Consider the following 21,373-nt stretch of genomic DNA (forward strand, 5'->3'; position numbering starts at 1 on the left):
GCACCCGGCATGGGTCTGTCATTGAAAATGCAAAGCAGCGCGGTGCCAACCTCCGCCATCCGCTCTCACCTCTGTCAGCCCCTCAGCGCTGAGCACCCAGCCTGATGAACCCCCCCACCATCACCTGCAGAGCCCCGCTGTGCTCCCTCGGCAGCGCTGGGGCGCAGGGATGGTGCCCTCACGCCCAATAAAGCAGGGCAGGTTCCCGAGGGTTTCTTAGAGGGCTGCTAGTTTGGGAGTGTCAGCCTGGGGTGGGCAATACAGCCTTTTGGTGCACCCACATGCTGGCGGAGGTTTGCACCAGTGAGGGGCTGTCCCTTATAGGAAACACCTGGCCCAAGACTTGCCTGTTTGGGGTGGGCATCACCCCACAAGTCCCACCCCAAGGAGGCCCATCCCCAGCACCCAAGGCGGGAGTAGGAGAGTGCTCCGCCCCACAGCTGGGTGCATCCACCCATTACCCACAACCCTCACCCGTGGACTCACCTCTCCCAAACCCCTCAGTTGTCGTCGTCCCCCCCCGCCCCCTCCCCAAAACCCCTCGGTTTCCCTCAGCTCCAAACCTGGCATCCCTTTAGTGCCGTGCCCCCAGCTCAGAGCACGGCACCCCCCAGCAGCCCCCAGTCCCACTCCCCCCGCAGCCGCCGCGTCTCCCCTCCGCTATTGTCAGAGGGTTGCCTCTGCCTCTGTCTGCGAAATTAATTCGGAGGTGGAGAGGGAGAATTATGTAAAGTGTGGTTATTCTGGAGCGGCGGGGGAAGCGCGGCTGATGGCAAAGTGCCTTTTTGTGTGTTTAATATGCATTTTTTTCCAGCGGTGCATTTTCAGGCGGGTAATTTGCTGTCTTTTCAGACCCCGATCAGTATCATTTCTCTGGCAATGACAGCTTTTATTTGCACTGAAATGAATGCTGCAAAATTTCCAAGAAATAGCCGAGGCCCTGTTGGCTGCCCACCCCCGCAGGGCCGGGCCATGGGCACCCACCCCCAGAGCCCCCTGCCCACGGCCCCACTTGGCAGCAGAGTCCTGGGCAGATGCATGTGTCAGTTTGCACACCCCGAATGCACAAGGGTGCGTGCCCCCGTGGCTCCCCCTTCCTGGAGCCCTGTGTGCACATCAGGGTGTCACACCTAGGGGTGGGTATATACACCAACACCAACGTGTGTGCACATACAGACAGCCCTTGTGCACGTGTACAGCCCCCAGCACGGCACCCCTCCCATGTGCACACGCACACACACTCTTTCCTTGTTAATGCATATCCCTGCCTGAACATCTACACACATACACACACATATGTCCCTGCTTGTGTGCTGGTGGGCTCCCTCCCCACTTTGTATCCCCCCCCCAGACCTTGGCATAGCACCCCTGATGCAGAGCAGCAGGAGGGTTTGGGGGTCCCCCATTCACCAGGCTCTGCCCCAGCACAGCCCAGAGCTCGGGGAAATCAAGGCACAGAGCGGGCAGGCACAGATGGGTGCTCTCTGCACAGTCCATCCCCTCTGGGCACAAACAGCAATGGGTGGGAGTCTGGAGGAGATGCAGGGGTGTGAGTGTGGCTGTTTGTCTGCACCTCTGGCTGTTGGGAAAGAGGAAAGCTGTTGTTTGTGTAGGTGTGTGCAGCGTGGGCGGTGCGTGCCGGAGCTGGTTTGCCGGAGCCGCGGCGCGGGCGCGTGGTGCTGCCTCTGCAGCGGCCGTGATGCTGCACGGACACACCTGGCTGTGCCTGTGCGTGCCCGTGTCAGCCCCTGCCCGGGCCACGGGGTGTGTGACAGTGTGTCTGCAGCGGTGCCATGGGCACACGTGTTCGTGTCCCTGCGTGGGCATCTCTGACTGGGACAGCAGCCCTGGATGTGCCCAGGCATGTGTGGCCCAGGTGAGACATGAATGGTGTTGCAGAGTGCTCAATGCTGCACCCCCTGCAATGCTGTGGGGGCTGCATGGTCCTGAGCCTGGGCTCCCATGCACCCCCAGCCCCAGGACCCTGCCTGCAGAGGTGCTGGTGCCTGGCATGGCCAAGGTTAACTCTGCTGGAGCCCATGGGCACAGTGAGGGGAAGCTTTAATTTAATGAAGTGTGAGGCTTTTTATGGGCTTTTAATTACGTGGTGATAATTAACATTATAGGCCTCCGGGTCCCGCTGGTGCCAGGCTGCCCTGTGCCAGCTTCCGACTGTTTGTAAATAAATCCCGTGGGACGCGTGGTGCTCGCCCCAGGGCACCCAGCTCCTGCAGGAGCCAGCAAAGCCAGCCCCAGCCCCCTCCTCCCCAGCCAGGGCACAATCCACTGCAAAATGTGGGTCTCCATCATTTTTCCTCCCAGCTGCACCCAACCACCTGGGTTTTGCCAGCCCTCTGCCTGAGCAGAGCTGCCAGCCAGCAGTGCCAAGTTTGGTGAGAGCAAGCACAGGCAGCAGTGCCACACTTGTCACCCCTGCTGGAGCCCAGCCTGGCGGGGAGCAGCCCCCCGTGCTGGGGCTAATAGGAAGCAATCCATCAGGCAGCACTGGGCACACTGCCCACCCGCCAGGCACCCGATGGATTTATCGTGCAGCACCCAGGCAATTTCCTGCCCTCCTCTAATCAATAAGGGGGGGCAGGGGGCAAGGCCAGCTTCCCCCTGCAGGTCATGATGTGTGTGGGGAAATAAAAATGCCCCAAAAAACAGGTCAGGAGACCCAGGTGTGTGGGTAAGGACCCCACCACAAATAATTTCCCCATTTTCTGCCAGCACCAGGGGATCAGCAGCCATAGGGGTGGGGGGGACTACAGATTGAAGCATCTGGATAGCCCCCATCTAACAGCACTGGGGGTATGGAGCAAGATCCAGGGTGCCATACACTGCAGCCATTAGGGCCAGCACCCAATTGCTTCCCCCACCCACCCAGCCTCACAAAGGGAGCCCAGGCCTCCAGGCTCCCCTCCCCCACCCTTTCCCATTTAATTTTTCCTAATGAAAGGCAGGAGGATGGCGGGGAGCTGGGGCACCAAGGTCGAGGCTGCCTTTAATCAATCCCCGCTGCTGGCTGGGTGCCCGGAGGAGCTGGCGGAGGAGAGGATGGGGGCTGCGGCAGGGGAGGAACTACAGAGGGGGTTGCAGGGTGCAGCTAAGGGGCTCCCAGCAGATAACTGGGGCACCCAGTGCTTGCCCCCCCCCCAGGACCCTGCTATGCCCTACTCCAAAGAAAAGGCACCGTGAATGCACCGTGCTGCCCATCCAGCCCCAGAGCTGTGCTGGGATCCTGCCAGGGCAGCTTTAATCCTCTGCAGGAGACATCCCCGAAAATCAAACCCCCTCCCTGCACCCACCTCTCACTGTGGGGTACCCTCTTTGCCCACCAAGATGGAGACACTAGGGCCATCCTCAGGCTCAGGCTGCTAAAGGCACTGGGCAAAGGAGTGTGCAGGGTGCCGAGGGGGACCTGGGGGTCACCTAGAGCTGGGTGCTGGTGACGGCACTCACCCCGTGCACCAGCACGGTGGGGCCCAGGCCGCGGGTGAGCAGCTCCAGCTGGTGCAGGTAGAGCGGGTAGAGGCTGGTGTCGGCCGGCGGCCGCGGCAAGTACAGGAAGCGCACGGCCGGCGCGGGGCTCTGCTCCAGGACCAGTTTGTTGGCGGCACGCACGTACTCATCTGACACTTGGGTGGTGTTGGTCGGGAAGTTCACAACCCCTTCCTCCTCTTCCTCCTCCTCCGCTGGCCCTCCTGAGGGTCCGTGGCAGGTTTGCCAGTGCAGGCGGGTGATGGCATCCCAGGGCACCAGCTGGATCTGGGCCTGGATGCGCAGGTCCTTGAGGAGCTGGCGCAGCTTCTCCTCCTGGGCATGGGGCATGGTGCCCGCCTCCACGCAGAGGAAGAGGCGCAGGCGGGCCCGGCGCCAGGCCCGCGCCATGTTGAGGACGCAGGCCATCTGCAGCAGGAACAGGCTGCAGGTGTCGGCGTAGCGGGCGCTGTCGGGCCGCAGCAGGTTGACGGGCCACACGTGGATGGTGGGCGGGGGGCTGGCGGCCCGCCGCAGCTCCCAGGCCTTGTCCAGGCTCTCCAGCTGCCGGGCCAGCAGGACATTGCGAAGCATCTTCAGGGCGTCAGCCACAATGCCCACGTACTCCCGGGCTGACAGCAGTTTGGGAGTGGCGGCTGCCCGCAGCGGGGGGAAGCCCAGGGGAACCTCCTCACGGGCGCTGGTGAAGGCGGGGTGCCGGGCCAGACCGTCCTGCGGTGCCTCGTCGTCGTAGAAACCCAGCACCAGGGTGTTGGGGCGCATCCCGCCTGCCAGAGAGACCGTGCCAGCCCAGCTAAGCAGAGGCAGAGGGCTCCACCAGCCCTCTGGGCACTGCAGGTGTCAACAAGCCACAGCTTGACTTTGGCATTGCTCACCCTGCCAATTTCAGACCCCTCAGGATCAAACCTAGATAGCTCCATGACCTGACTCCATTTTGCACTGCCCACTCAATAACTCTCCCACTTGGCTTTGGGACTGCCCACACTGGGTGCTTCCAAACCCCTTGGCACATCTCATCCAGGTATCTTCAAGCCCCTCAACACTGCCAACAGTGATGCTTCCAAACCCCAAAAAGCCTACAGTTGACCCCAGATGCTTCCAAGAGCAAACTTGGCTCTGGCATCGACCATCCATGTTCCTCCAAACCCCTTGGCACTTCTCAACCTACAGGGACAGCAGGATGGACCCTCACCCATGTCCAGACCAGGCACCACTTACCAAGACCAGAGGTGAAGAGGAGCTGTCGGACACCGTGCCGTACTGAGGGTGCAAGGGTGAGGCTGACAAAGGCCTTGACATTCAGTTTGTCCACCAAGCTGAGCCACGAGTCCTGCTGGGGCTGCAGCGGGTCTGAGGGCAGCATGTCTGGGTGGGGGACAAAACCAGCATCAGTGGGACGGATATCCCATACTGGGGCTAACCCTGGTGTCCACCCCTGCTGCAAAACCCTGTGCCCACCCCAGCACGTGTGAGATGGACAGGTGCTTACAGAGAGAGATACAAAATTGTACATAAATGCGTAAGAAACCCCAGGCAGTCCCATCCCCACTCCCCAATTTCAGGCCATTAGTCACCACAGCAACAGCAGGGAAGGGGGAACAGAGCCTGTGTATCAGCCATGTCATGTGCCAGGGAGAGCACATGTGTGCAAATCAACACACATGAGAGTGCAAACACCCCCGAGGCACCTGGACACACAGCAGCAGATGTGAGGTGAGGATGGACACAGGCACACACGTGTGCAAGGCTGTGCTAAGTATGTGCCCACGTGTGTGCTGGGTATGTACAGGTGCTAACCTGGCTGGCACATGCGTCATGCCAACACCGACACATGCAGGAGCCCCACGTGCACATGTAGGGATGGACACTCATGCACACGCATGTGTAAGTGTGTGTGCACGGGAGGCATGGGACAGACACAACTCACTGATGTCCCCATTGCAGCCAAGCCCAATGTGCCACACATGTGCCCAAAACACTGACATTCCTCAGCCATCAACTGGTCAGCAGTGTCAACCCAAGAAGCCCAGGAGCCCTCTGGCACCACAGCAGAGTGCAGAGGCCATTAGCACAGCAGACAGTGCAGATCCTCACCCAAGTCCTGAAGCTCCACATGGCCCAGGACATAGAGGCCGCTCTTCTTGAGGTCATTGACAAAGTCGATGAGGCGGGCGCTGCCTCGCGGGTTCTGCACCATCAGCAGCATCTGCGGGCGCCAGAACTTGACGTGGTCCTTCCGCACATCCAGCATCAGCAGATACTTCCGCACCTGCAGGACGGAGGGAGGGAAACAGGTGAGGAAGCCTTTTTGTTTCACCAATCCACCCCCTGGGGATGCCAGTCCTGAGGACATGCTGCCCAGGACACAGCTGAGCTGCCACAGGAACACCAGCATTCCACCCCAAGGGGACAACAAGAGGACAGCACTTACCTGATGAAAGATGAGGGCCTGGCTGATGTAGCCCCAGGTGCTGCTGGGTGAGAGGTAGTGAAGGGCAAGGAGGAGGAGGAGGAGGAAGCCCAGGCTCGCTGAGGCTGACACAGGGCTGATGAGGAACATCATGACGCAGCAGCCTGCGATGCCCAGCAGGCACGTGTGCCAGGTGAAGTAGCGGAAAGTGGGCCTGCAGCAGGGAGGAGGGGACACCTGCTATCATGTGGTGCCCATGCTGCCTGTGGGAAGGGCACAGCAGGGGCAGCTGTGCCAAAGGGCCACACCACCCACCCCCAGTGATTCCGCTGTGCCAGCCCAGGGCATGTTGGGCACCTCACGCGCCTGGAGGAGAAGTTATGGAGGGGAGATTGTATCTCCCAGGGCAGTGGGCAGCCTGTTGCTGCCAGCCCAGGGCAGATGGGCAATGATGGCCATGGGACTGGCACTGTCCTGGAACACCCAGGTAGTAATGGGCAGTGCATGGCACCGCTGCCAGCCATGGTGCCCGCTCATTCTGGTGCAGGGAGGCAGAGGCGGGGAGGCGAGAAGCTGTTATTTTCTCTAATTGCTGTTTTTCCTGAAAGGTAATTAAAATCCTTTTCCGCTGTGCTTGATGCAGACCTCAGTAAGGGGAGGGGGGAGGCACCAGATGTGGGGTGGGTGAGGGGCCTGTTGCTACCCGTCCCAGCAGGCTCCCCCGAGGCACTGATCCTGCCCCATTCTGTGCCAAGTCAAGGAAGCAGCTGGGCAGGGCAGATGGGGGCCAAGCCACATCCTGGCTCAGGCATCAGCTCTCCTTTGGCAACGGGGCCTCTGGGGGACTCCCGGGCAGTGCCATGCAGCCCTACTTGTGCAACATCTCTGCCCACCTGGGGGATTCTCCATGCTGTGGAGTCAGCAGCCTGCACTGAGGGCAGTGGGCATCACCCAGGAGGGAGATCAGGCTCCCCCAGCCATTCCCTGCACCCCAGATTTGGGCAGCCCTGCAAGCCCAGCCTCACACCAGGGTACCCCACACCTTGTACCACAGGCTGGGCCTGCCTGCTACACATACTCCTTCTTCCTGGAAGCTATTTTCTCCTCCTCCCACCCAGAATCCTCCTTCCTCCCTCCCCCTTCTCCGTTAGTTTAATTAGCGCTAATGGAAAGTGGGCTCCATCACCGCTTGGCAAACTGCCCGGGGGATGCCGGCCGGGCCCAGGCTATAAATTACCTCTGGAAGCCTGAGGGGAGGGGGCGGGTGGTACCCATGGTGCTGGATTTATCCATATCCACTCAGCAAAGCAGTGCCAGTGCACAAGAACCGTGCCAAGCCAGTGCCATTCTAGGACCTGTCCCCTTCTCTCTCCCCAGGGATAGGGGTGTCTTTGTCCCTCTAATGCCCAGGAGAGGGGAGTTCAGCATCTCTGCCTGCCATCTCATCATAAATCTGAGGCACAGGGGTGGCAGGAGAAACACAGACAGAAGAATGGAGGGATGGGTGCCTGCCAAACATTTCAGCACAGGCTCTCTCCCCTGTGGCAGTGGGTACCTGAAGTTGGGGGCCGAGGCCCATTCCAGTGCCAGGCAGGCCAGGTTGACAGTGGCATAAACCAGGAGGAAGAAGATTGTCACGACACTTGCAATGGTGTTGAGCTTCCCAGAAAAGAGCACAAGCTGCAGAGAGCACAGGGTGAATGCATACCCTGGGATGGCACATCAGGCATGTGCCCAAGCCACCCCTGTCCACGTGGGGTGTATCCCAGGGGTATGATGGGCAAGGGTTACAGACAGGAATCCGAATCCCTTTCCCTTTTTGTGATTTATCCTTAATTTATGGGATACCTCCTGCCTCAGGGAGGGAAGGGCACAACTTCAGTAGGACACCCAGGGCAGGGGGGCTGGGAGAGGAATTCCACAGGGCAGGGGGACATGCCAGGCTCCACAACACCCAGCCCGGGTGACAACCAACCTTCACCCAGCAAGGCCAGGAAAGAAGCATGGCTGACAAACTCACCTGTACCACCAGCCAGGAGAGGATCACTGCCATCACTGGGTTCCCACTGGCAGATGTCTTCTTGGCCAGTGCCAGTGCCTGGCCTGCAAGGCAGAGCAGGGAGGCTGGGCTGGGACACCCCAGTAGGCAGCCACAGGTTCAACCACCAGCCAGAGTCCCATCCCCACCCTGAGTGCTGGGGCGGGGGCAAATTCCAGGACATGCAGGTGACCCAAATGGGCACACACCAGCCCACAAACCATCACCCCCACACCAAGAAGGGAGTTCCCTGCTGTCAGGGCTGGTCCCTATCAGGGACAACCTGCTGAGGGGGCTCCAACGAGTGCCAGGGTATTCTGGGCACTCACCAAAGAGATCATCCCGGGCCAGGGCGTACAGGATGCGGGATGCCCCGATGAGGTTGCTCATGGCTGCAGAGAGAGTGGCAGCATAGATGCCCACAGTGACCAGCGGTGGGAAGATACTGATGTCACGCAAGAAGCCATAGTCTTTCTGCAGGAGGGTCCTGGAGAGGGACACACACACACTGGCATCTGCCTCAGCCCAGGCCAGCCTGCCCTGGCACCAGGCACGCCCTGGCATGCGGAGAGGTGGCCATACCTGTTGCAGGTGGCACACATGAGGAAAGCCAGCAGGTTGTAGACGAGGTAGGTGAAGAGCACAGCAGAGATGGTGCCCCGTGGGATGGAATAGCTCGGGCGCTTCAGGTCCCCTGTGGGCAGGAGCAGGCAGCATTAGTGCCCACAGGCACAGCACACCCCTCATCTCTCCCAGTTCCTGTTCCTCGTGCCACCCTGCCAGGCACCTCCTGTCCATACCTGACATGTTGGAGCCTGCCATGATGCCAGTGCAGCCGTTGAACATCACTGCAAACACGGAGCTGAAGCTCATCATCTGCCCGGTGGTGTAGTCCACATCATACTTACCTGCAGGACACACAGACAGGAGCTGTGACAGGCTGTACAGGGTGGCACAGCCCCGCCACAGGCCCACTCCTCCATGTCCCCACACATAACCTCCAAGAGAAACCACCCCACAGCACCTGCTTTGTGCCCACCAGCTGCCCCCACCCTCGAGCAAGCCCCATGTGATGTGGCAGTGCCAGTGGGCACGGCAGGCAGGTGGGAGAAGCCTCTCCTCACCGCCCAGGTTGTCTCGCAGAGTGCTGAGGGAGAAGCCGGTGAAGGAGCCATTATCAGTCTCAGTGCCATTGCCGTCGGGCAGGCGGATGGGCACCTTCAGGGGCCGTGTGGCAAAGAAGCTGACAAGGATGGTGCCCAAGACAGCTGCAACGACGAGGAAGATGAGGAAGGTGGCCTTGGCATAGATGGAGGCACCCACGAGGCACACGAGGAGGCAGAGCGCCAGCAGCACGGTGCCGTAGAGCAGCTCGAACCAGTAGCTCTGGGGCAGGACGTGGACACCTGTGCCCGCTTCTTGCCCTGCGCAGAGACAAGTCAGGATCAGCCAAGCTCAGAGGGGGCATCACAGGGAGCTGAGAGCTACTAGCATTGTGTCAGGCATGATGGGCACCAACTCACTGGCCAGAGGGCTGGGTGAGCCATGCCGGCTCAGCTGGGCATGGTGTTTGGCATGCCTGGCACAGCACTCGGGCTGCTCAGGTAAGGGACACCTGCTGTCCCCTGCCACCACGCAGGGTGGTACTCACCAGGCAGGATCCCAAAGCTGTCCACCACTGCCTCCACCAGCCCCAGCACATAGAGGGCACTGCCACACACATTGGCCAGAAAAAACATGATCCCGATGCTGCCGCCAAACTCCGGGCCCAAGGCACGGCTGATCATATCTTGCTCGCGTCAAGGGAAGATGTCAGCAGCGCAAACCACCATCAGATGCTCCCTCCCCTCTCTCCCAGGCCAACAGGGTCCCAGCCTCAGAATGGCACCCCAAGGCCACTGGGTAGTCACTCAGCTTTGTCCCACATGTACTGTCCCAGTAGCACCCACAGCAAAGGATACAGTAGGCTCCTCCAGCGTCCAGTGCCCCGTTGGTGGCAATGGCACACACAGACAGCACCGTCATGCCAATGATGAAATATGCCACTGCGAACATGGCCAGGGCCTGGTACAGCCCAGCATGACCCACCACGAACCCTGCCGAGGATGGGAGAGGCCAGCGTGCCCATTAGCTGAGCATGGACAACCTGCAGGACAGAGTCCCTGGCACTGCCACCACACAGACCTCACCCCACTGAGGAACGTGGCCACTCCCATCCCGGTACCCACAGCTTCCCCCAGGACCTGCCAGCCCCCTTCCATCCAGGATGAGGACGCTTCCACCTCCCACCCACAGCAGCACACACCAGTGTCTCCCTCTCTCAGGGTATCTCCATTTTACACCCGTGTCTGGTTCAGGTGTGCCCAAAAACTAACCAAACAGGGAAGGGGCTCTGCTGCTCGGACCCCCGTGTCCTGCTGCCACCCTTGTTCCTCAGAGTGGGGAGTCAGGAGCTCCCCACAGGGATCCCCTTTCTGCCCGCTTGCCTACAGCACAGCAGGAAGTAGAAGCAGCCCGGGTGTCCCTGCCAGACACGGCACCGCTCCCAGTGGGGTGGGTGGGTGTTCCCGCGGAGAGAGGGCCCAGAGCCCCCCCGGCCCTGCCCGGGGTGACGGCAGCGATCCCGGTGGAGCGATCCCGGCTGGCGACACTGCGGGCAGGAAGGGGCTGCCCGCGGCTGTGGGCGCTGCCCTATCTCAGCCACAGGCCAGGCCGCGGATGTGCCCGCGGGAGAGGCGAGGGGGGGTGACCGGGGCACCGGCACCGCAAGGAGCCCTCGGGGCGACACGCTGGCTTTGAGGGCACCCGCTGCGGTCCCCAGAGAGCCGGGGGGCATCCGAGTGCCACATGTAAGGGGGGGTGGGGGTGTGGTGGAAATAAAGGGATGCCCCAAAAGCACTGCGGGCCTAAGCAGGAGGGGCTGCTAACCCAGGAGATGTGGGGAGCATGTGAGGGTGTGGGGGAAGCGGGGAGCCGACCGGGAGAGCGTTGGCTCCCCAGAGTGGGAAAGTTCCTCTTCCTGGCAGCTTTCCTTCCCCTCCACCCGCACCTCTCCTAGAGCCCCGCGGTGCCCGGGGTAACACAGCCCCGGGCGGGGGCCAGGTCAGGCAGGGAGAGGCCGGTGTCCGCTGCGGGGCTGGGGGAGGCAGAGCCTGTACGAAGTCCCCAGGCAGGGGAGTGGGAAAGGGGTGAACGATGACAGGGGTGATGGCCCCGTGCCCCCATCCTGGGGGCCTCCCAGACAGGGGAATGGTCTCAAGGTCCCCGTGGCCCGGCGGGGACCCCGGGCACGCCGCCAACTCCCGCCCTGGGCTTTCCGTGGGCGGAAAGCGAAAGAGGAAAAGCTTTTCCCGTTCCCGGACCAGAGCAAACACTGGCCGCCCCGCCTGCCCCGGGCCATGCTGGGGCACCCACCCCTTCAGGCCCCACAAAAGGCTGCCAGCTGCCCCAGCCCATGCCCATCCTGCCCCCTTCGTCTCCCAGGAGTCACAGTAACAGACTCATGACCAAACTGGGGGCAGACTGGGAAACAATGCGTGCCCTTTGCACACACACAGAGGGGAAGCTGAGAATCTGCTGGGGGTCACCAGGGTTCTGCCCTTGGGACACTGGATGGGATGCGAGAGAGAACTGGGGTGCTGGAGCCTGGCGCTGCAGGATGCCTGGGAAGCAGCCGGATCCCAGCACTGGGACAGATGGTCATTAAGGCACTGGAATCCCGTTTAGGGGAAGACACAGGATTCTACTCCCGGAACATCAGGGTTTTGAACTAGAGTCCCTTACGCGGGTCCCTAAGGTCCTAATTGGGTTCCTGTAGTGCAGGTTCCTGTCCCGAGCCCCTAGCCTAGTGGGGTCAGGTGGGGACACAGCACCGGGACCCCAGCCCGGTATGGAACCGAGCAGGCAGGGGAAAGGCACGGGGACCGCAAACTGTGGGCAGTGGGGTACGCACTGGAGGGGAGCACTGGGACTGCAGCAGAGACGGAGGCCCAGGAGAGGGCACTGGGAGGGCACTGGCACCCAGACTGGGTGGCTCGGGGCTCCAGAGGCGGGGGCCCCGAGATTAGACGGTGGCCGGGCTGGGGGTACCAGGCAGAGCTGGTGACTCTCGAGGGGCTCCGGGCCGCGGCCGGGAGCGGGGGGTGCCCCAGGGGCGGCGGCACTCACCGAGGCGCAGGAAGAGGACGACGCTGAACATGGAGAGCAGCGTGGGCACCACAACGCCCAGGAATGTGGGCAGCTTGCGGGGGGCGGCGGCGGCCCGGCCGCGCTCCCGGCCCCGCTCCTCCTCGGCCGAACCGCCACACAGGCGGTACGTGAGCAGCGCGCTCCGCTCCGAGCTCGCCATGGCCCGGCTCGGGCCCCGCCGATCCCGAAAAGCGTCCGGTCCCGGCCCCGGCCCCCGCCCCGGCAGCCCCGCCCGCCGACCCCGTCCCGACCCGCCGGGCCCCGCCCCACACACGGCCCCGCCCACGACCCGCCGCTCAGGCCACGCCTCCGACCGCGCCCCTCGATAGGCCCCGCCCCGTGCTAGCCCACCATTGCGGCCCCGCCCCACCCTGCACTCTGCCCACGCCCCTTTGGTGGCCCCGCCCACAGCCCCCCGATCTTGTCACCTGTCCCCCGTCCCAAAATGCTCTTCCATAGTGGTCCCCTCCACCGCCCCCCCAAGCCACACCCCAACACCCCCACAGTGACTTCCTCCCCAGCCCGGGTCACTCTACACCCCCAACCCTCAGCCCTTCCGGGGTCTCCCCACTCTGGTCCCCGGCACTGTCCCCCTACTCGCGTCCTCCGAACTCGCCCCACTCCTCTCGCACCCCAAAACCCGCCCCTGCGTCGCCACGCGGCCCCTGCCCCCGACCCCCCAGGGGCCAACACCTGATACCGGCTCCTGTAGCCCCGGGCCCTCTCGGGAGCTCCGGTACAGCTCCCGCCCATGTCCGCTCCCCCGCCCCGCGGCGCTGCCGGCCGGGCTCGGCTGCCCGCGCCAATTACCGGACAATTGGGGCCCCGGGCCACCGTCCCCCCCTGCCCGCTGCCAGGGCTGGGATCTGCCCGGGCCCCGGGGTCCCACTGCCGCCGCCGCCCGGGGCGGCCGAGCGCCTCGCCAATTAGGTTAATGGGGTTGGCACCGGCACCGGGAGCGGGGGGCACGGTGCGGCCGGGGGCGAGCACCACTCCGGCCTCAAGTTCCCGCGTGGGCGCCGACTGCGGTCCGCAGATGGATTGGACCCCCGCGTGTCGCTGGTGGGGGGATCCGTGCGGGGACACCGGGACGGGGCGGCAGAGCGCGCCCCTGTGTGCCGCGGGGCTGTGTCCCCCACTCGGCCCCGCCGTCCCCCGTGGGGCGGAGGCACAGCGTGCCCCCGCGGCCGAGGTGGGAGCCCGCGCGGCCGGGGCTTTCATCTGCGGCGGGCCTGTCGCCGTGCCAGCCGCGGGCAGCCCGTGCCTTTGATGTGCCACTGAAGCGGCATTGTCCGCGCCCCGCTGGCACCATCGCGGCCGGGAGGACCAGGGGGAGCGCGGGCACGGAGCCGCTCCTGCCCCTAATGGGGACGAGCATCCGCAGGACTCGAAATAGGGATGAGGACACGGGCACCTGCTGCACTTACTGGGGGCAGAGAGCGGGGTGTGGGTACCCCTGTGGAGTACAGAGATTTGAGCACGGGCACCCCCTGTTCCCCAGAGGACATGAGGACACGGACACTCCCTACCCCTAGCAAAGACAGATCTCTGAACACAGGCACCCATCTCTGCCCCCTAGCAAAGATGGGCACCCCACAAATGGACATGGGACCCAGGAACCTCAGTTCCTTTTACAGGGACAGAGTTGAGGGCATGGGCATCTGTTGCACCCCAAAGTGATGAAAATGCAGCTGGACTTTAACCAAAGGAGCTGAGGCTGGGCTCCTGGGCACAGGAGGGTGGCAACTGGGGCAAGGCAGTGGCATCCCAAAATGTGGTGCCAGTGACCAGCCGAGCGGGGGGCACTTAGCAGGCTGTCCCGCTGGACCGGTGAGTGTTGCCTTCCCATCCCTGGGGCCAAAGCTGCCCCCAACCCGGGCCCGCTGCTGAAAAAGAGAACAAGCAAGAAGGACAGCCGGTGACACGGTCCCACCTGCCCCGGCCGGGGCACGTCTTTCTGCCTGCACCCTGCACAGGACAGGTCATACTGCGGCGGGGGCATCGGAGGGGTATCCCCGGGGGCAGCCGCCGCTCAGCGCGGGGGTGCAGCGCCCTTAGGCGGGGCGATCTGTTCAGCCAGGCTTGGGCTGGCACAGGGAGCGGGGACCCCTCCCCGGACACCCCCGCCTTCCCTTCCCCCGCCTGGTGCGCTCGGCCGCTCCCGGCCCGCTGCCGCCTTTGAAACTGCCGGCGGGGCTCCCACGCCCAGCCCGGGCCCCCCGCGCCCGCAGCCGCCGGTGCGTTCCCACCCGCCCGGGGCCCGCAGCAGGGAGGGTGGCGCGGCCAGGCTTGGCGTGAAAATGATCAAGGGCCGCGGGCAGCGCCGGAGCGCAGCGCCCGTCTGATGCTGCCCGCCCGGAGGCCTCGTCGAACAAAGGCGGCATTGAGGCCCCGGCTGCGCCCCCCCCGCGCCCCCCGCCCCGAGCTGGCATCTTGGCGCGACATTAATGAACTCGCCTGTTTGTGCTCCCCCGGCCCCTCTCTCCTCCCACCGCCCGGGGGGCACCGTATATATCCATCCCTCCTTGCCTGCCTCGGGCATTTCGGGGGTTCCCCCCGCCTGCCCCCCTTTGCCCGCCCGGGGATGGAGCAAAGAGGGAAGAGGACACGGGACGGTCTTCTCGGGGTCCGGCTGGTCCCCCCCGTGCTTCTGCTGCCGCTGCTGCAGCTGGTGGGGGGGGCACCCCTGGGGCAGAGGCTGTACCCCATGCCGGCCAGCATCCTGCAAGGTCAGTGGGGCACAGGGACGGGGGTGTCTTTGCGGGAGAGTCTGGCTGCAGATGGGGTGGCTGTAGGAGATGGGACCCTTGGGTTCACTCTCAGGTAGGGAGGCAGCACAAGCAGGATGGCCAGGTCCTTGTCAACATCCCCTAAAACCCGGGGTATGTCTGTGCTGCCTGGACTGAGTGTCAAGCGCTGCCAGTGGCACTAGGGGACACAGGAGGTGCAGGGAGTGCTGTGGTTTATGCCCTGCAGCACCAGCGCTGTGCCGCTTCCAGGGCACAATCTGCCAGGGCATGGAAGGTGGCTCTGCATGGGTGCAGGTGGTCACAGATAGGGGCACACGGGGGCATGCACACATAGGGCAGGCACAGGACTGCACACACATGAGCACATGCAGGAACATGCAGACACGGGCACACGGACCCTGGTACAACAAGTGTGCACTCAAAAGTGTGCACAGAGGTGCACGTGGGCACACCTGCCTGGGCTCACACCCTGTCTCCATGTAAAACAGGAACATAGAGACCTGGGCAAACACCCAGGTGTGCGTGTGCCAGCTCCAGCAGTGAGGCGACACTGGTGGCTGTCACTGTAGGCAGAGGGTGACAGGCCATGCCCAGCCTGACACCTGCTGTGGCAATACCAGGGCGCAGGCACCAGGCGGGCTGGGGACACTCCGTGGCTGTGGGGGGGCAGCAGTGGGGGCTCTGGGGGTCTGACCCCCCTGTGTGCACCCACCAGCGCTGTCGAGCCGGGGGACGCTGGTGCTGGAGGCGGCCCTGAGGAGCGCCCTGCTGGCCCTGGAGCGGGCGCTGTCCGAGCAGCAGCGGCAGCGCGGCGCCTGCGGGCTCTGTGCCCCCTGCCTCTTCCCACCCTGCGCCAACAGCACCGGCCGCTGCCCGCGTGAGTCATGACCCCATTGCCCCCACTGCCCTGCCCTGTCCCCAGGAGACCCTACCCAAATAGGAGCCAGGATCCCCAGCCAAATGCAGCCCAAGGGTCCTATCTAAACACCAGCTCATGCCCAGAAGATCCTACCAAAAACTGCACCCGTGCCTGGAGACTCTACCCTAATATTTGGATGCTACATCATCCACTAGAAATCCTATCAAAATGATGCCCCAAGATCTTACCCAAACCATACTCATCCCCTACAGGCTTAACCTAGAGGCTTTTACCAAAACAGCACCCTGACTCCCGAAATATATCCCTTACTGCTAATGACCCTGCCCAAGCAGTTCCCATTGTCTCCAGATCTTACCCAATCACCTGGAGCCCTATCCAAAAAATTGCCTGATCCCTAGTGAACTTTTCAGATATTCACCCCAAAAACTTACTCCAGTACCCAGAAGACCCTACCAAAACATGCGGACTCCACAGCCTAACATGCTCCCTTCCCACCCATCCCAAAGCAGAGATGGGGGTGGCCTGGGCAGAGGAGCGCAGGGAGGACACGGCGATGCCCACAGCCCTGCTGTCCTTGCAGCCCCAGCTGTGCCTCCTGCCATGCCCCCCAGCTGCCAGGCCCTGCTGGATGCCCAGGCACTGCCGGAGCTGCTCCAGCGCAACCGGGCGCTGAGCCAGGCCTGTGCCCCCTACCAGCGCCTGTGCCCCCCCGAGGGCGCCCTGCACACCTGCGCCCCGCTCAGCGCCCAGCTCTGCCAACGCCGCCTCCAGCAGTGCCGTGAGTGGGCACCCGCACCCCCCGGCTCCTCCCAGACATGGGAGACCCTACAATAACAAATGGGGTATCCCCAGGGGGTGCTTGGAAGGGATGTGGGGTGCTGGGGTGACAGAGGGTGTTGGGATGGAGTGAGGAGATGGTGGAGGTGAGGGTATGGTAGAGTGGTAAGGGATCTCTGGTGGGATGGAAGGCTGGGAGATGGATCTGAGAAGGAAATTGGAGATTTGGGGGATGGAGGTATTTGGAGCGATGAGCAAATTGGGCTGGGCTGGGACACTGAGGGGCAATGAACAATCAGCGGTGGGAGAAGTGGGCAGGGGGAGACGGGGATACTGAGTCACTGGGGGTGATGAGCACTCCCTGGGGTGGTACAGGGATGTTTGTTCGGGCTGATGGGGGTCTGGGGGCGCGGAAGGGAACTGGAGCGGCTTGAGGACAGCAGGGCTGTGGTGGTGACATTGGGGGGGAGTGTCCCCACATGCCATGACAGCCTGTCCCTGCAGAGATGGTGACCGCAGCCCCGAGTCCTGACGCAGCAGCGGAGGCGACAATGCCAGGTGAGCCGGGGCGGCCTCGCCGTGCCCACGCCGCCCCCCCAGCACGCCGGGGGCGCCCCCGGCCCCCGGCTGCCTGCTGGGCCGGGGGGCAGAGGTTAGCGTCGGCAGCTGCCGGGCTGCGGGGTGCCCCCGGCCCTCCGCCCGCTCGCCTCCGTGAGCACGATGAGGCTTGACAGCGCGCCCGACGCGCCTCATGTCCCGCCACCCCCTCCACCTGCCGCGGCCGTCCCCGGCCACCCGAGCCCACCTGGGAGACGCGGTGTCCAGCAGCCGGCCAGCAGGACGCTCCTCTCATCCCGACTCTGTCCCCCAGGGAGCTGCGGGCGCCGCGGGGTCCCGCAAGCCAACGGCACAGCCCCCCGGGGCCGGATCATGGGCGGCAGCGTGGCCCCGCGGGGCGCCTGGCCCTGGCTGGTGTCGGTGCGGCTGCACGGGGAGCTGATGTGCGGAGGGGTGCTCGTGGGGCGCTCCTGGGTCCTCACGGCGGCACACTGCTTTGGCGGGTACGGTGCGGGCACGGCAGTGCGGGGATGATGCCCTGCGGAGGCGGGCACGGGGAGGCACCGTCACCCCTGTAACCGGCTGCCCCCCACCCCGCCAGGAACCGGAACGAGCTGGCCTGGACAGTGGTGGTGGGCGACCACGAGCTGGGCAAGCCGGGAGCGGGCAAGCGGGCAGTGCCCGTCCGGCGCATCCTGCCTCACCCTAAGGTCGGTGGAGGCATGCACCTCGCTGTGCATGCCCCAGGGGCCCACACCGACATCCCCACACCGACATCCCCTCATCTCCTTCCAGTTTAACCCCAAGACGTTCCACGGGGACCTGGCGCTGCTGGAGCTGGCAGTGCCGCTGGCGCCGTCACCCACCGTCAGCCCTGTGTGCCTTCCCAGCGGCTCTGGGGATCCCAGCCCCGGCACGCCCTGCTACATCGCGGGCTGGGGCTCCCTCTACGAAGGTAGGAGACTCCGTGGGGTGTTCCCCTCTGTGCCCTCTCTGGTGCCCAGCCCAGCGCACCCAGGCAGGGCAGGGGGATGTGAAAGAGAGGGAGATGTCAGGACACAGAGCACCCCATAATGGGTGCCTTGCCTGACAGAGGGACCAGCAGCCGACGTGGTGATGGAGGCACAGGTGCCCCTGCTCAGCCAGGAGACGTGCCGAGGTGCCCTGGGCAAGGAGCTTCTCACCAGTGCCATGTTCTGTGCTGGGTATTTGTCTGGAGGCATCGACTCCTGCCAGGTAACGCCGTGCCTGAGGAACTGTCAGCACCCTACTTCAAAAATCCCTCACATAGTGCTGGGCACGTACACAGCCCGTCAGTATGGCTGGGGTCCCAGCCCAGCCCAGTGCACCGGCATTTCCCCCTCAGGGTGACTCAGGGGGGCCGCTGGCATGTGAGGACCCCACTTCTCACCACTTTGTCCTCTACGGCATCACCTCGTGGGGTGATGGCTGCGGCGAGCGGGGCAAACCAGGAGTCTACACGCGTGTCACCGCCTTCACGGACTGGCTGAGTCTCCAGATGGACTGTGAGTGCTCCTGGCTGCACCGCAGGGGGCTCGGAGATGCCCAGGGGGTTTTCAGCACTCATGGCAGCGCCGGTTCTCTCACAGCTGCCCCTGGCAGCCGAGAGCCGAGCTGCTTCGACCTGCTGGCTGTGGCACAGCTGCCCCCCGAGCAGCAGCGCCCGGAGCGCGCCCGCCTCTGCGCCTTCTACGCCGGCTCCTGTCGGGCTCCTCAGGGCAAGGCCACCTGTGCCCGTCTGGCCGAGGAGACCTGCCATGCCAGGACGAGGCGATGTGGTGAGCTGGGGGTCGTGCCAGGGCTAGGGTGTAGGGGGGGACCGCATTTCTGGCATGGGGCCAGGGTCACATCTCTCCCTCTACACCCACAGAGCTGCACTCCTATGCCCAGACCTTGGTGGATCTCTTGCACCAGGCTGGGGACTTCATCCGAAACCAGTTTGACTTCTCCTTCCTCACCCGCACTCTGCCCCAGCTCCTGGGCAAGATCTACGGGCACTTCTTTCCTCCCCGTGTCCGCAGGGATGCCCCAGGTACTGTCCCAGGCTGGACCACCCCATGCCCCCTTGGGGTCCCCTCAGTCTCCCCTGTGCTGGTGCTTGGAGCACCAGCAGCCTGCCCTGGCTTCCCAACAGGGCTCCTCTATCCTTTGTCCTGTCCTTTTCTCGTTCCCACAGGCCTGGCTGTGGCAGGGGCCCAATCCAGCCCCACAGCAGTGGGACCCCAGAGACCCCTCAGCAGGTGAGGCATGGTGGGCCACAGGCTGAGGGGCTAAAGAGATGGTGGTGGGCACTGACATGGCATTTTGGGGACAGCCTGGGATCCTGTTCCTGCTGCTACCAGGGCATTCCCCCAGGGTACCCAGGTGGGGTGCAGAGGGTGGCACTGCCCACCCAGTCTGAGCTCACCCCATTGTGCTTCCAGGTGGGGGGGCAGGCGGCTGCCCCCCTTTGCAGAGCTTTTTGGGGTAGTGGGACCCCAGCTGCAGGACTGGGTGGAGGCCCTGAGGACTGTGGCAGGGGGCAGCCACCTGGTGACAGCACGGGACAGGGAGCAGCTCTCCGGGGAGATGCAGCTCTTCCTGCAGGTATGTGGGGAGGGACAGGCTGGGGGACCCCTGTCCTCTTGTGACTGGGCCACCAGCGACCAAACCCCTTCAGTTCCCCTGTGTCCCCTCCTGGCATTCCTTAGGTCCATTGTCCTCTGTGCAGCTGCAGAAGTGGCATCTCTCACTTTGCCACCAGAGAATGGGCATCTCACCCTCCTCAAATAAACCAGCGCTCCGAGTACAGCCAGTGCAGAGCCAGCCATGGCTCTGACCCTGCAGCTTAGGGTCTGACCCAACACAGCTACAAAGCACTTACATGTCACCAGTGCCCTGTCTGACACCAGCACACCCATGCCCTGCACTCTGCCCCCGTGCATGTGGCTGTGCCCACGGGTGCCCTGTGGGTGCCCCATCACCCATCCTGTCCCACTCTTCCCTTCGTCAGGGTGAGGACGTGGTGGAGGAGATGGTGGCACAGGGACGAGCCTTCATCACCCAGCTGCGGGCAGAGCTGGACTTTGGCACCACCCTGGAAGCCATGGAGCCACAATGGGCATCTGGAGAGCTGGCAGGAACACCCATGCCAAGCCAAGAACCCCGTGAGCCTGGAGGGACTGGGGGCAATGGGGCAGCAGGGTGTCCATCCACCCCCAGCTCTGTGCCCGGCCAGTGCCCGCTGGCATTTTACACCTCTCTTGGTGGCAGGGAGGGAGAAACGGGAACTTGTGCCCACGGAGCTGCCCGGGGTGGAGGAGGAAGAGGAGGAGGAGGGAGCCATGGGCAGAGGTAAGCTCTCACAGATACTCTGGGGTGCAAGGTATCACCATGGGAACGGTGACAAACCCAGCCTTGCGCCCCTGTCTCACGGCTGTCCCATTTCAGTAGGACAGTCCTTGCCATATTCCCCCCCTCTGCCCATGCTCCCCTGGTGTCCCCAGGGCAAGGGTGCTCCTCCCTGCGGTGGGCAGCAGCACGGTGCCCCCACCATTGACCCCTGATGTCCCCTCCATGTCTGTGCTGCCTGTCTGGGGGTGCAGCCTGCCCTGGCCTCAACGCGTCGGCGGCGCGGGTGGGCGCGGTGCGGGACCTGTACGCCTGGGTGCTGCGCGTGCCCGAGGCACAGCTGGCCATGACCTTCCAAGAGGTGAGTGCCACACACCCGGGCAGCCAGGCAGCGCCATCCCCCCAGGCAGTGCCACTGTCCCACTCTGCCCAGGCTCCCCTGGGCCTCATGGTGCTGTTGTCTCCCCACAGATCCTGGTGGACTTGGGCTCCAAAAACACCAAGGGACTGTACCGGGCACAGGTTCGGGCCACTGTGGGGGGCCGCCCCACGGCCTTCACTGGCCTTGTGGGGCTGGACAGTGACACACTGGCCCGTAGCATGCCTGGCCTCGTCGCTCTGGCACTTGAAGTGCTGAAAACCTAAAGGGGCAGTGTGCTGGCATGGGGAAAGGGCACTGGGGCAGGTGTCCCTTGTGTCCTTCAAACACACTCCACTCTCAGTCTTAGGCTCTTCCACCCCTTTCTCCCCAGTTGTACCTCAGTCTCTCTTCCCACCAGCACTTCCTTACTTCCCCAGGGCAATGGGGCCCTGGCGGGTACCTGAAGCATCTCAGCCAGGAATCACAGTCCTCCTCGCCCCTGGAACCCCCACCTTGGCAAGCCCACCCTCACCCCATCTTCCCCAGAGGCACCTGAGCT

The 21,373-nt window shown here is 63.7% G+C and overlaps 2 protein-coding genes across 2 annotated transcripts; one reads left to right on the forward strand and one right to left on the reverse strand.

Annotated features, from left to right (window-relative positions):
• Positions 1-1,907: 1,907 nt before the first annotated feature.
• Positions 1,908-12,297, reverse strand: SLC12A9 (solute carrier family 12 member 9). Its single transcript, XM_054282464.1, has 13 exons — positions 12,117-12,297; positions 9,911-10,045; positions 9,601-9,738; positions 9,074-9,373; positions 8,750-8,857; positions 8,532-8,643; positions 8,279-8,436; positions 7,932-8,014; positions 7,467-7,591; positions 5,933-6,125; positions 5,596-5,770; positions 4,720-4,866; positions 1,908-4,268 (listed from the first exon to the last, which is right to left on the reverse strand). Exons 1-13 carry the CDS (start codon positions 12,295-12,297, stop codon positions 3,433-3,435), a joined length of 2,691 nt encoding a protein of 896 aa, XP_054138439.1. The 3' UTR covers positions 1,908-3,432.
• Positions 12,298-14,721: 2,424 nt separating this feature from the next.
• Positions 14,722-21,098, forward strand: PRSS56 (serine protease 56). The gene is made up of 17 exons (XM_054283047.1): positions 14,722-14,866; positions 15,603-15,764; positions 16,348-16,545; positions 17,049-17,102; positions 17,416-17,605; positions 17,704-17,812; positions 17,898-18,057; positions 18,196-18,338; positions 18,469-18,628; positions 18,713-18,901; positions 18,994-19,155; positions 19,300-19,363; positions 19,547-19,709; positions 20,116-20,269; positions 20,376-20,456; positions 20,708-20,814; positions 20,925-21,098. Exons 1-17 carry the CDS (start codon positions 14,722-14,724, stop codon positions 21,096-21,098), a joined length of 2,415 nt encoding a protein of 804 aa, XP_054139022.1.
• The last annotated feature ends 275 nt before the right edge of the window (positions 21,099-21,373 follow it).

Source organism: Melozone crissalis, unplaced genomic scaffold (assembly GCF_028551555.1).
Source record: "Melozone crissalis strain CALT ecotype California unplaced genomic scaffold, PUWL_Pcris_2 ptg000034l_1, whole genome shotgun sequence".
Taxonomy (NCBI): Eukaryota; Metazoa; Chordata; class Aves; order Passeriformes; family Passerellidae; genus Melozone; species Melozone crissalis.

Coding starts and splice junctions, on each gene's coding strand:
- SLC12A9 (XM_054282464.1), bottom strand. CDS start 12,297: ATGGCGAGCTCGGAGCGGAGCGCGCTGCTCACGTACCGCCTGTGTGGC. Junction 5,771..5,932: donor AGGCCCTCATCTTTCATCAG/GTAAGTGCTGTC, acceptor TCCGTCCTGCAG/GTGCGGAAGTATCTGCTGAT. Junction 4,867..5,595: donor TGTGGAGCTTCAGGACTTGG/GTGAGGATCTGC, acceptor TCCCCCACCCAG/ACATGCTGCCCTCAGACCCG.
- PRSS56 (XM_054283047.1), top strand. CDS start 14,722: ATGGAGCAAAGAGGGAAGAGGACACGGGACGGTCTTCTCGGGGTCCGG. Junction 18,058..18,195: donor CTGGGGCTCCCTCTACGAAG/GTAGGAGACTCC, acceptor CTTGCCTGACAG/AGGGACCAGCAGCCGACGTG. Junction 20,270..20,375: donor CATGCCAAGCCAAGAACCCC/GTGAGCCTGGAG, acceptor TCTTGGTGGCAG/GGAGGGAGAAACGGGAACTT.